The sequence below is a fragment of the Theropithecus gelada genome, chromosome 9, assembly GCF_003255815.1.
Source record: "Theropithecus gelada isolate Dixy chromosome 9, Tgel_1.0, whole genome shotgun sequence".
Lineage (NCBI taxonomy): Eukaryota > Metazoa > Chordata > Mammalia > Primates > Cercopithecidae > Theropithecus > Theropithecus gelada.
Window position 1 is genome coordinate 109,078,385 of NC_037677.1, and position 12,196 is coordinate 109,090,580.

General features: G+C 39.1%; 1 protein-coding gene across 4 annotated transcripts in view; it reads left to right on the forward strand.

Annotated features, from left to right (window-relative positions):
* VTI1A (vesicle transport through interaction with t-SNAREs 1A) overlaps positions 1–12,196 on the forward strand; it is a 367,819-nt gene that overhangs the window by 4,425 nt on the left and 351,198 nt on the right. For all 4 annotated transcript variants that reach the window (XM_025395799.1, XM_025395802.1, XM_025395801.1 and 1 more), the window contains exon 2: positions 8,814–8,872. In XM_025395799.1, coding sequence (XP_025251584.1) covers positions 8,814–8,872 — 59 coding nt within the window. The remainder of the gene's footprint in view (positions 1–8,813; positions 8,873–12,196) is intronic.

Consider the following 12,196-nt stretch of genomic DNA (forward strand, 5'->3'; position numbering starts at 1 on the left):
CAGCTGGTAAGATTAGCCAGGACCCCGATCTTCAGACTTTGTCATGTTAATTGAAGTCTTAAATCTTACACTTCAATTCTTGCTTCCTTTCTGTCCCTAGACTAGAATTAGGTCAGTTTCTCTTGATGAACACATTTGAAAGGAGATAAGTGATTAGGGCATTTTAGATATGAATTTGGAAGTGGGCTTTGAACTCAGGATCCCAGCGGGGGCAGTCAGAGGAGAGAAGTGAAAATGGAGTCGGACAAGGCAGGTGTCCTTTCCGGAAGGAAATACCTGAGTCTAGTGGATTAGTTATGCCAAGCCCTGGAGGATTGTCTAGACGATCTAGACTTAGCCACATGTGGATGAAGGCATAAACACACTTCTATGATTGTCTCTTGACTTTACAAGGTGGTTGCAGTGAAATAATTCAGAAAAGTTGGCTTTTGTTCATGATATACTGTGGTTTGCTTAAAATATATTTGGCTCTAGAGCTGTAATATCTACATGTAGCTATTGAGCACCTGAAATGTGGCTGTTGCTACATTGTGAAATGATAACATTTTAGATATATGCGGTTACATAGTATTAAAACTAAAAAATTATTAATTTCACTTGTTTCACTTGTTTCTCTTAACTTTAACGTTTTTTACTTTTACTTGTTTCTCTTAACTTTGAAGTTTTTTATTTTGAAAAACTTTACAAAATGCTGCTACAAGGACATTTAAAATCACATGTGTGACTTGCCTTATATTTCTGTTGCTCTAGAGGGTTACAGTTGAAGGGATGGTTCCAGTTCTAATTCAGGAATTCACTGCTACAATAGTTTCTTCCTTGTTAGGATTCAGGCTACCTCAAAATCAGCTTTGTGAGCTACTGGGCAAGGTCCAACTTTTTCAATTGAGCGTACAGGGAAGATAGTCTTTAGTGGTTACTGATGGCCCAGTTATGTCTCAAAAAATTTAAGCATTTAGGGCTGGGCATGGTGGCTCACACCTGTAATCTCAGAACTTTGGGAGGCCAAGGCAGGCAGATCATGAGCTCAGGAGATCGAGACCATCCTGGCCAACATGGAGAAACCCGTCTCTACTAGAAATACAAAAATTAGCTGGGCGTGGTGGCGCGTGCCTGTAATCCCAGCTACTCAGGAGGCTGAGGCAGGAAAATTACTTGAACCAGGGAGTCAGAGGTTGCAGTGAGCCAAGATTGTGCCACTGCACTCCAGCCTGGTGACACAGTGAGACTCTGTCTCAAAAAAAAAAAAAAAAAAATTAAGCATTTATGGAGTTGTATTCATCTTTGAATAATATACATTCATATAAACAAGTGTGTGTGTATGCGTCTATAGATCTATATATTTATCTGTATGTTGTCTATATGTATATTTGGTCAATTTAGTCAACCTAAGTAATGGCTTCGGTTTTTTTTTTTTTTAATAAATTTTTTATTTTAGAACAGTCTGAAATTTGCATAAAAATCACAAAGATAGTACAGAGAGTCCCATATACTCCACACCCAGTTTTTTCTACGATTAACATCATGTTAATATGGTACGTTTGTTACAGCTAGTGAGCCCATATTGATGCATTATTATTAACTAAAGGTCATGCTTGATTCAGATTTTGTTTTGTTTTGTTTGTTGCTTTTTACCTAATGTCCTTTGACTATTCCAGGATCCAATCCGGGATACCATGAAACATTTAGTGCTCATGGCTTTTTAGGCCCCTCATGGCTATGACAGTTTCCCAAACTGTCCTTGTTTCTGATGACTTTACAGTTCGGAGGAGTACTGGTCAGATATTTCCTAGAAGGATCCCTCAACTGGGATTTGCTCAGTGTTTTTCTCATGATTAGATTGGAGTTCTGGGTTTGGAGGAGGAGGACCACAGAGGTAAAGCATCATTTTCACCACGTATCAAGATACATGCTGTCAACATGACTTACCACTACTGACGTTAACCTTTATCACCTGGCTGAGGTAGTGTTTGCCAGGTTTTTCCACTTAAAGTTAATCTTTCCCTCCCTTTTCCATACTATTTGTAAGAAAATCATATATGCATAGCCTATACTTAAGGAGTGGAGAGTTACGCTCTACCTCCTTGAAGCCAAGTAATTACATAAATTATTTGTAATTCTTTTTATGTAAGAGAGATTTATCTATTCATTTATTTACTTATTCAGTCATTTACATCAGTATGGGACTCATAGATATCTATTTTATCCTTTGTGTTATATTCCAATACTACTTTATTTTCGTGTTGCTCAAATTGTTTTAGCTTTGACCATTGGGAGCCTTTTTTTCGTTTGGCTTCTGTGTCCTTTTGATACACCCCTATCATTTTGGCTTTTTTCTTTCCTTTTTTTTAAAGACTTTATTATTTTCTGATAGTATAAGATACTCCAGGATCATTTCCTCTATTTCCTGTTTCAGTGCTGGAATCAGCCCTTTCTCTGAGGAATCCTGTTTCCTTTAATTAAAGAAGGGTATTAGAAACCAAGATCTGGACACTAGGTGTGCGCATTACTCCTGGGGTGTTGTTGCTTCTGGTACCTCTCAGCTGACAGAGCAAGTGTATATGAACATATCTACAAGCATTTGCATATGTAATCATTTGTATATATAGTATGTTAAACACAAGTTCATGCTAGTATCTCCAACGTTAATCCATTATCAGATGGATCATTCTAGAATTGCTTTATTTCAAAACTGACCATTCTATACCATGTTACACAGGGTAGCATCAGTAATATACCCATTTAAAAATTATCTGTTCCTCTCTTAGTGGTTTGACTCCACATTTCTCAGTACATACATAATTGCTGCTGCTAGTTTTATTTTAACATATCTACATTGCACAAAGACAGGTACAAGTAACTGAATTCAAGTGAGCCTTGACACTTTCACTTTAATGAGGTTGTTCTGTGCCGATTAAGCACTTCTGTAAATATCAAGAAATAATTATACTGTGCAAAGACTTGTGTGTATATGGTCACTAAGCACTTCTGTTAATATTGACTAGGAAATGAGAGGCCAAGGTGAGAGGATCACTTGAGCCCAGGAGCTCAAGATCAGCCTGGGCAACATAGTAAAACCCATCTCTGCAAAATAAAATTGAATTTAAAACTAGCTGGGCATAGTGGCATGCACCTGTCATCCCAGCTACTCAGGAGGCTGAAATGGGAGGACCCCTTGAACCCAGGAGTTTAAGGTTACAGTGAGCCATGATCATGCCACTGTACTCCAGCCTGGGTGACAGAGCAAGACCCTGTCTCTAAAAGAAAAAAAAAAAACTAATTAAAAATATATTGAGTAGGAAAGAAAAGATTGTACATACTATGCTAAGACTTATGTGTATGTACATCGGCACTTAGCAAGCTTATAGGCAAAAAAAAAAAAAAAAGAAAAGAAAAACAGTGGGAGACTTTGTTTATATATTAAATAGTACATTTTATATAATACATATAGCAGTTAACAGCTCAGTTCAGGACAACAGACCCACCCCATTAGAGTTCCAACTCTGCTGTTTATTAGTTGTTGAACTTTCAGGAATAATTTAACATCTCTGATCTTATTTAATGACTTGAGAAAGGAATAGTAATAGTACCTCAAAAAGGTTGTTTTAAGGATTGACTCTAATAATATTAAACACAGAGCACCATGTACATTAATGATAGCCCTTAGTTACAAAGGTCTGAATCCCAGGAACATATTATTTGAAAGGAGATGTCATTTCTGGTGGGCAGAATGAATCTCTTTTGGGAATCACATGTAAATGTTGCCAGGTTACCAAAACTTAGTGTTGGTAGGTATTGCCAAGGTCATCTAGTTCAGTCCCTTCCCCTCCCCTCCCCTCCTTCCTTCCCTCCTTCCCTCCTTCCCCCTTCCTTCCTTCCTTCCTTCCTTCTTTCCCTCCCTCCTTCCTTCCTTCTTTTTCTCCCTCCCTCCTTCTCTCCTTCCTTTATTTCCTTCCTTCCTTCCTTCCTTCCTTCCTTCCTTCCTTCCTCCCTCCCTCCCTCCCTCCCTCCCTCCCTCCCTCCCTCCTTCATACTTTACCCCTAAATCATCACTTTTAAGATTTGTCTTCTTAAAAACATGAGGAACACTATAAGGACCAATCAAAGAATGTCTCAGTTCCATCATTGTTTCTGACAGCACCATCACGAAATGAATTTTATGAAAAAAAAAAAAATCTAATTGTGTTAATTCCACCTCTATCCCAATTTAATTATTTTTTTTGTAAAGGGAAATTTGTCATTCATATGGGAAGATTTGCCCCAGTCTTTTCTCCTCAGTTTCTCTGTGACTAATAAGTATGTTGCGGCTGCTAAGACTGAATTATTCATTCTGTAAGCACTTAATGGCCCCTACCATGTACAGCTCTCTATGCTAAATACAGAGATTGGACACGATTTGTCAAGAGTAGTCTCTGCCTTCAAGGAGCCAGAGATGAGCCTGAAGAGGAAACTGCAGGCCGGGCGCGGTGGCTCACACCTGTAATCCCAGCACTTTGGGAGGCCGAGGCAGGTGGATCACTGGAGGTCAGGAGTTTAAGACGAGCCTGACCAACATGGTGAAACCTCGTTCTACTAATAATACAAAAATCAACTGTGTGTAGTGGCGCATGCCTGTAGTCCTAGCTACTCGGGAGGCTGCAGCAGGAGAACCACTTGAACCTGGGAGGCGGAGGTTGCAGTGAGCCAAGATTGCACCACTGCACTCCAGGCTGGGCGACAAAGCGAGAGTCCATCTCAAAAAAAAAAAAAATAATAAAGAGGAAACTGCAGAACCTTATTTTTAATGACCGTTAGACCCCCTAGAGCCAAGCAAAGAACTCTAGGAATTCAAAGGAGATGAGGTTATGTCTCAGGAGCTTGCCCAGAAGGATAGGTGGGGTTTGGACAGACAGAAACAGGGAAAGACTATATTATAAGAGGTTGCCATACATGGATGCAGTGGGCATCTGTTACACCCAGCAGCTTTCATTCTATCTACTCAATCTCCTATTGAGGAACTACTTAAACCCCTTTATTCCAGTCTTAATAGAACTGACAGACTGCCCTGCCCTCTGTAGGTCAAGAGATGAACATATTACCCAAGCAAGGACATTCATAGACTTTTTGCCAGGAATTTGATCAGGATGAACCAAGGAAAGAGAATAGAGCTGCTCAAGACTTTTCTTTAGCAGGGATTGTATGTTCCTATTCCCTTGGTACCCTGAGCTACTCCTGATACTGTCTTTCCCAAACTGGGTGGCTCATTTTTGTCCATTGATTCTGTGAGCCACCCCACATTATTCTAACAAATTCTCTTTTTTGGCTTAGTTTAGCCAGATTCACTTCTGTCGCATTCAGCCAAAGAACCCTAAATGGTAGCTTAACAAAGATTTAGAGAAGAAAAAACAAGATTTGTTTGGGTGGCAATGAACAGTCTGTCTGTAGACTGCATACGAGAAAGCTTGTAGTTGGAAATAAAGTTGGAAAGGATGCTTGGCTCTGGAATGTCGAGGATCTTAACTGCTAAGCTCAACTGATCCATCGAAGCGAAATTTTAGGAAGATTAAATGGGAGAGGGGGCAGGGAAACCAAGGCGGTTAGTAGCATAGCTTCTTTTGCAAATTCTTGCTCTGTTCTGCATTATTTATTTAACTTACTTTCATTTTTTGACAACTGATTGTATATGCCAAGTTCATTATTGTGTAGGACTATAAAGATGATTAAGACATGGCTCTTGTCTTCCCAGAGCCCTGCTAAGCTGAAAGGTTGTTCATGTGAGGGATAAATCATTAGGATGACATAAGAGTTATACGTATTTTATGTACAAGAGAGTGATTAACTCTTATGTTGGGTTGCCTTCAAAGAAGTGATGATTTCTGAAGAGAGTTTTGCATAGAGGTTTGCCAGGTGGGCCTGGTGGAGATGGGCATAAGCATTGGGATTAAAGGATTGAAGGCCTGGAAATATATCAGTGTTAGAGATAAAGATTTAGGATCATAAATACATAATATGATAGTTTTAAAATGGGTGAAATTGCCCAGAGACATAGATGATGGTCATAAGAAAGGCAAGGACTGAACTCCAAGAAACATCAGTGGTTAAAAGATGGCCTGAAAAATACAGTGCCTAGCAGAGGACCGTGAGACAGGAGTGAGCGTTCGGGAGAATTACCAGATCAGGGTGCCATGGGAGCCAGTAGAGGAGAAAGTTATAGGACAGGAGGAGCAAAGTGTAAGAAGCCACAAGATGAAATAAAAACAGGACCTAAGAATGTGTATTAGTTTGGACAAAGGAAGGGTTATTAATGTAGTAAGAGTAATTTCAGTGGAATGGTGGGGGCAGTAGTTAGTTTACAGGAAGTGGAGGGGAAGATGAGGAAGGGAAACAGAGTCTGTACCCTTGCTTTCAAGAAAATTGGCTGGTGATGAAAGGAGAGGAATATTAGCAAAGGGGAATACAGGTCAAGGGAGGCTTCTTTCTTTGTTTTGTTTTGCTAATGAGAAAAACTGATGCTTATTAGTCCTGGAGGTCCATGGCATGGACTTTCCTATCAACTGAATACATTAAAGAGAATAGGATGTTCCTCCTGATGTGTAAATACACCATCTCACTTTTGATCCAAGATAGGCCTGTCTTTTTTTATATTTTTCTCTATTACAAAAATATAGTGCTATTCTAACTGTAACTGTGTGAAGATACTGAAAGGATTGAAATGTCCCAGAAGCAAATAAATTTGGGATCATCTATTAAATATTTAATCTGGCCATGTGTAGATTTAACTTTTCAAGGAGGGAAAATTAAGTGGAATTCTAATCCCAAACGCATATTTTTCTTAGGGAGAAATATTGTGAGTACACATGAAACACCTTATGTGACAACTGTTTCCCCTCTACAGTTTGGGGATAACAAAGGGAAAGGGTTAGGATTAGCAGAATCTACTAATAATCTAATCATTGTCTTAGTGAAATAATTTTTTTTTTTTTTTTTTTTTGAGATACAGTCCCGTACTGTCGCCCGGACTGGAGTCCAGTGGCACAATCTCGGCTCACTGCAACCTCCACCTCCTGGGTTCAAGCAGTTTTCCTGTCTCAGCCTCCCGAGTAGTTGGGATTACAGGTGCCCGCCACTACACCCAGCTAATTTTTTGTATTTTTAGTAGAGACGGGATTTCACTATGTTGGCCAGTCTGGTCTCAAACTTCTGACCTCGTGATCCACCCGCCTCAGCCTCCCAAAGTGCTGAGATTACAGGTGTGAGCCACTGCACCTGGCCAGTGAAATAATAATTTCTACTAAAGCTTCCCCACTTAGGATTGGTTGTCCTTCTGAAGGCTGGTCAGCTGGTAGGTGTTGTGCCCATTTCAAGCTTCATGACTTTTCTAGTCTGTTGTGTTAGTCAATCTCATTAGGCTCCTGTGTGACAGAAACCCAGTTTTAAACAAAGAACAACAAAGTTCTTGGCTCAAGCAACCAAACTATGGTAAAGTCAAGCTTTTATAAAGTCAAGCCATTTCAGTTATTTCAAGCCAGGAACTATCTCTCTCTCTCTTTGTCTCCCAGTTGTGTTTCATTTTAAATGCAGGATTTATTTTCAGCCACTGCTTGCTTGCTTGCTTCTTGGAGCTAGACCAATGGATGCCAGCAGCTTCTAGGCTCATTTTCTCATTACCAGGAGAGAGGAAAAGACTTTCCCCTTGCTCTAGAACTTTGATTCTTCTCCCTGGTTCATATATGCCTATCCCACCACCCAACCCCCAGATGGATGTGGCCAAAGGATTGAGTTACTAAGATTAGCCCAGCTAGGATTAGATGCCTGTCATTTGCCAAGTCACTCACTGTGACTGAAGAAGCAGAGTCTTTATGGAGATAGCATTTTCATTGTCCCGCTTGGTGAGGAAGGGGGCCTTTGAAGAGAGTAGGGGCTGTTGCCTGAGAAGAGAAGGATGCAGGCAGACAAAAACTAGAGATGTTCAATACATTTGGTTTGCATGAAACTTAACTAGGGTATGTGAACAAATAGGCTGACTGGTTGGAATGAGGGTATGGGAAAGCTTTCTGAAATGGTCTGCCAGGACATCTCTCTCCTAGAGAAGGGAATTACAGTTGGGTTATAACTTGATTGTATTAGAAAAATAAACCACATACAGAGACTTAGCACTTTATAATATTAAAGTGATGTCACTTGCATCAAGCTTATTGGAGCTAAAAGTAATCTAGTAGATAAGATATATTTTTTTTCCATTTTAGAGAGTACAGACTGAGTCTCAAAAAAAAGAGAGAAAAATTTCTTGCCCAGGATCCCATAACCATTGAGTGAGATAGTAGCTTTCAGTTTGGAATCAGTAGTCCTAACTTCAAATATTTATTCCGTGGAGAATCATGATTCTCCATGCTACTGAAAGTACAATTTTTAAAGGATTGTTTTTGCCCAGTTTTAGGCAATGTTTTTGTATATGACTTTTAAATTGTATTAACAAATCAGTTATTCCCAATTTATTAAAGTTGTGACTTCAGATTCCTCAGGCCAGCACAAATCTGCTCTTGTTAACTTAGTCTCTCCTAAAGGGCAACATAATTTTTAGTCTCTCTTAAAAATGTGTCTCTCTTAAAAATGGTATCTCTTAATAATTAGGTACTCTATCGGATTATATATTTCTAGATAGCCTAGAATCAGTGGCTTGAAGTGGTTTCGAACCCACCAAAGAATGATACGCTCTTTTGCCTTATGTTCTGTAATCTGATTGGCCAGAAAAGAGAAAGGCATATAAACATTGAAGTTTTAAAATATTAAATTTATTCATATCTTTAGCAATTTCTTGGTATTATTGTTTATTTCAGATGAAAAGAAACAGATGGTTGCAAATGTGGAGAAACAGCTTGAAGAAGCGAAAGAACTGGTATGTACAGACAGTAATGTATTTTAACACACAGCCAGAGCCATTTCAGCTAATGCCTTCCTCTAGCCTGTTTTATACATTGTGGAAATGTGAAGCATTGCTGATTGGCATTTTATAATTCAGAATTTGTCAGTTTTTAAATTGAAGAGATTTTAATAGCTTCTTGGGATTTTATTCTTCTTAGTAAAGGTGATTCATTAAATATCTGTCTCTGATTTTTATTCCATCATAATACGTTTCATAACAGCTGTAAATAGCTAATGCTGGATAAAGGCATACTGGATACCAGACACTGGATTAAAAATTCTACTTGCTTTATAATATTTAATTTTCTCAATAACCATGTGAGACAATATTATTTGTCAAAAATGATAAAGGGTCTGATATTTTCTCCTATTTGCAAGCTCTCAAGTGAGCTTGCTACAGTTTCATAGATGACTAGAGAAGACATGAGACTCCTAGGTCAGATACAAAAGATTTTTATTATCCACAACAAAAGCAGTTGCCAGTGTTTCAGGCTGGTTGCATCAGTTCCTGAGTTTGAATTCCCACAGTGGTGATGCAGGCAGGCCTAGATGTTGTAGGCAGGCTTACAACAGCATTAGAATGCCTTAGAGGAATGGAATGAGAGCCTAGAAAATGTGCCACTTTCTAGCAGCCTATAAGCAAGGCTGTTGTTTGTCCCAGGGGGACACATTATTTCCTCTCCCTGAGCTCCGTGCAAACACAATCCTGAAAAATGGCTCAGATAGAGTGCTCAGGACCTTGTATTCTTGACATATCAGGCAAGACATGTAGGAGCATGAGAGAACCTTGGCCAAGTAATTCTCAACACTATTACTACTCCTATTTTATGGATAGGGAGACTGAGACTTAGAAAGATGAAGTAACTTATTGGAGGTCCCAAATCTTGTTAAGTCATAGAGTAAATATTTGCTCCTAGTTTGCTAAACCCAGAGCTCTGGTTCATCTACTACTTTTTTATGTAAATAAATTAGTAAAACATGGAGCAAAAAAGGACTAAAAGTATTGTGTCTTAATTTGGGATTTTAAAAGCCAACTACTACAAGCATGACTCACTTGTTACTATGCATTGTGTCCCTATATGAGTGTGTTGCTTTTCTTCTTTATTTTATTTTTGATACAGAGTCTCACTCTGTCACCCAGGCCGGAGTACAGTGGTACAATCTTGGCTCACTGCAACCTCTGCCTCCTGGGCTCAAGCGATTCTCATGCCTCAGTGCCCCAAGTATCTGGGATTACAGGCGAGCAACACCACACTTGGCTAATTTTGCTTGTTTGTTTGTAGAGAGGGGGTTTTGTCATGTTGACCAGGCTGGTCTTGAACTCCTGGCCTGAAGTGATCTGCCCGCCTCAGCCTCCCAAAGTGCTGGGATTACAGACATGCACCACCACGCCCGGCTAATTTTGTATTTTTGGTAGATACAGGGTTTCACCATGTTAGTCAGGCTGGTCTTGAACTCCTGACCGCAGATGATCCACCCACCTTGGCCTCCCAAAGTTTTGGGATTACAGGTGTGAGCCACTTTGCCCAGCCCATACTGCCCTTTTGATGAGGACCTTGGGAGAAAAACTTTTTTGATTTGACTATTGGGATTAATTGTGTTTCTCCTGAACATCTGGTTTGTATTAGTCTCTTGGACACTAAACATCTTGCAATGATCTTTTCTCCCACTCTGCATTGGCCACATAAATGCTGTGATAACATGGAACAAGTGCACATTAGCCTCATTCTTGCTTTCATTTTAAGTGCTTGTTGTGTGTTTCCTTCTTCTTTCTTACTTTTAATTTAGTTTTTAGTATCCATGTAAAATATCTTCAACAAAAACATACTTAAGTCTCAGATTTTGGCATGCATGTATTTTTGCAGTTATTTTTCCGGATGATCCTGTTTACCTTGTTAGAACTAAATAATCGATTATTTCAGAGAGTTGTTTTAAATAATTGTCTTGCTAAGTAATGATTTTATTTATTGGTGCTTCTCATTTATATTGAGACATAATCATTTAAACTATCCCTGTTTAAATCAAGGCTAATTAAAATTATATTTTTTCTTTATAATAAATTGAGTCCTATTAATTGAAAGGTGGTTGTCCGGTTTATCTGTATGCTACTATAGTTATTCAGTCGCTAACACTGAATACAGGTTTTATTAGTGATAAACTGATAGGGTTCTGCAAGGAACTTATTAGAAAGCTTTAAAAGGTAAACTACATGTGATTTTATCAGATATGGCCTGGGCCAATTTGTTGTTGTTACTGGGTTTTCTTTTCTTTTTTTTTTTTTTTTGACATAGAGTCTCGCTCCATTGCTCAGGCTGGAGTGCAGTGATGCAATCTCAGCTCACTGCAACCTCCACCTCCCGGGTTCAAGCAATTCTCCTGTCTCAGCATCTCGAGTAGCTGGTACTACAGGCACCTGCCACCACACCCAGCTCATTTTTGTATTTTTAGTAGAGATGGGATTTCACCTTGTTGGTCAGGCTGGTCCCGAACTCCTGACCTCAGGTGATCTACCTGCCTTGACCTCCCAAAGTGCTGGGATTACAGGCGTGAACCACTGCGCCCGGCCTGGTTTTTATTTTTTAATGGCAACTACAAGTAAGCCACTTCTGCTATCTTGTATAGTGCTTGCTGTATGTTCTTCATCACTTGCAATCATCATTACTAGAGTTAATTTTAATCTAGCAATTGTCAAGTAAGAGACACTGTTCTAAGTACGTTATAGGAATTGCCTCATTTAATTTTCACAGCCGCTCTGAAAAAGACACTATTTTATAAGTGGGAAAAATAAGGCACAGAGACATTAAGAAACCTGTTCAAGATTCCATGACTAATAAGTAGTAGAGCCTATGATGTGAACGTAAGAGTCTGGCTTCAAAGCCTGTGCCTAAACCATTATAGTATTTCTGCATTGCTGCCAATTAAACTCTTCTGTGTTGTATCCAAACTGTTATCTGATAGCAGGTTGTTTAAAAAAAAGAAAAAGCGCCTTGCTGTGATTTCACTGAGCTATATGTAATTTAGCATATTACTGTATCCATTTAATGCCATATGAATGTGGTTATAAAGTATTGGGAGTTAGGATGAAGGTAAAGATCACATGTTGGTTGGTATGTGATTTTCCTAATTAGAAAACACCTGCCAGAATAAAGGTCACCAAATAAGGCTTGGCTTGTTTCATGGATTACCCATGGAAAATAATAGCTTACTTTATCTTTCCATAGTTGTGGAGGTTAATGGTCAGAAGACAAAACCTGGTTAGATTGAATGATGGACTATTCCAAGTATATTGAAATCAAAT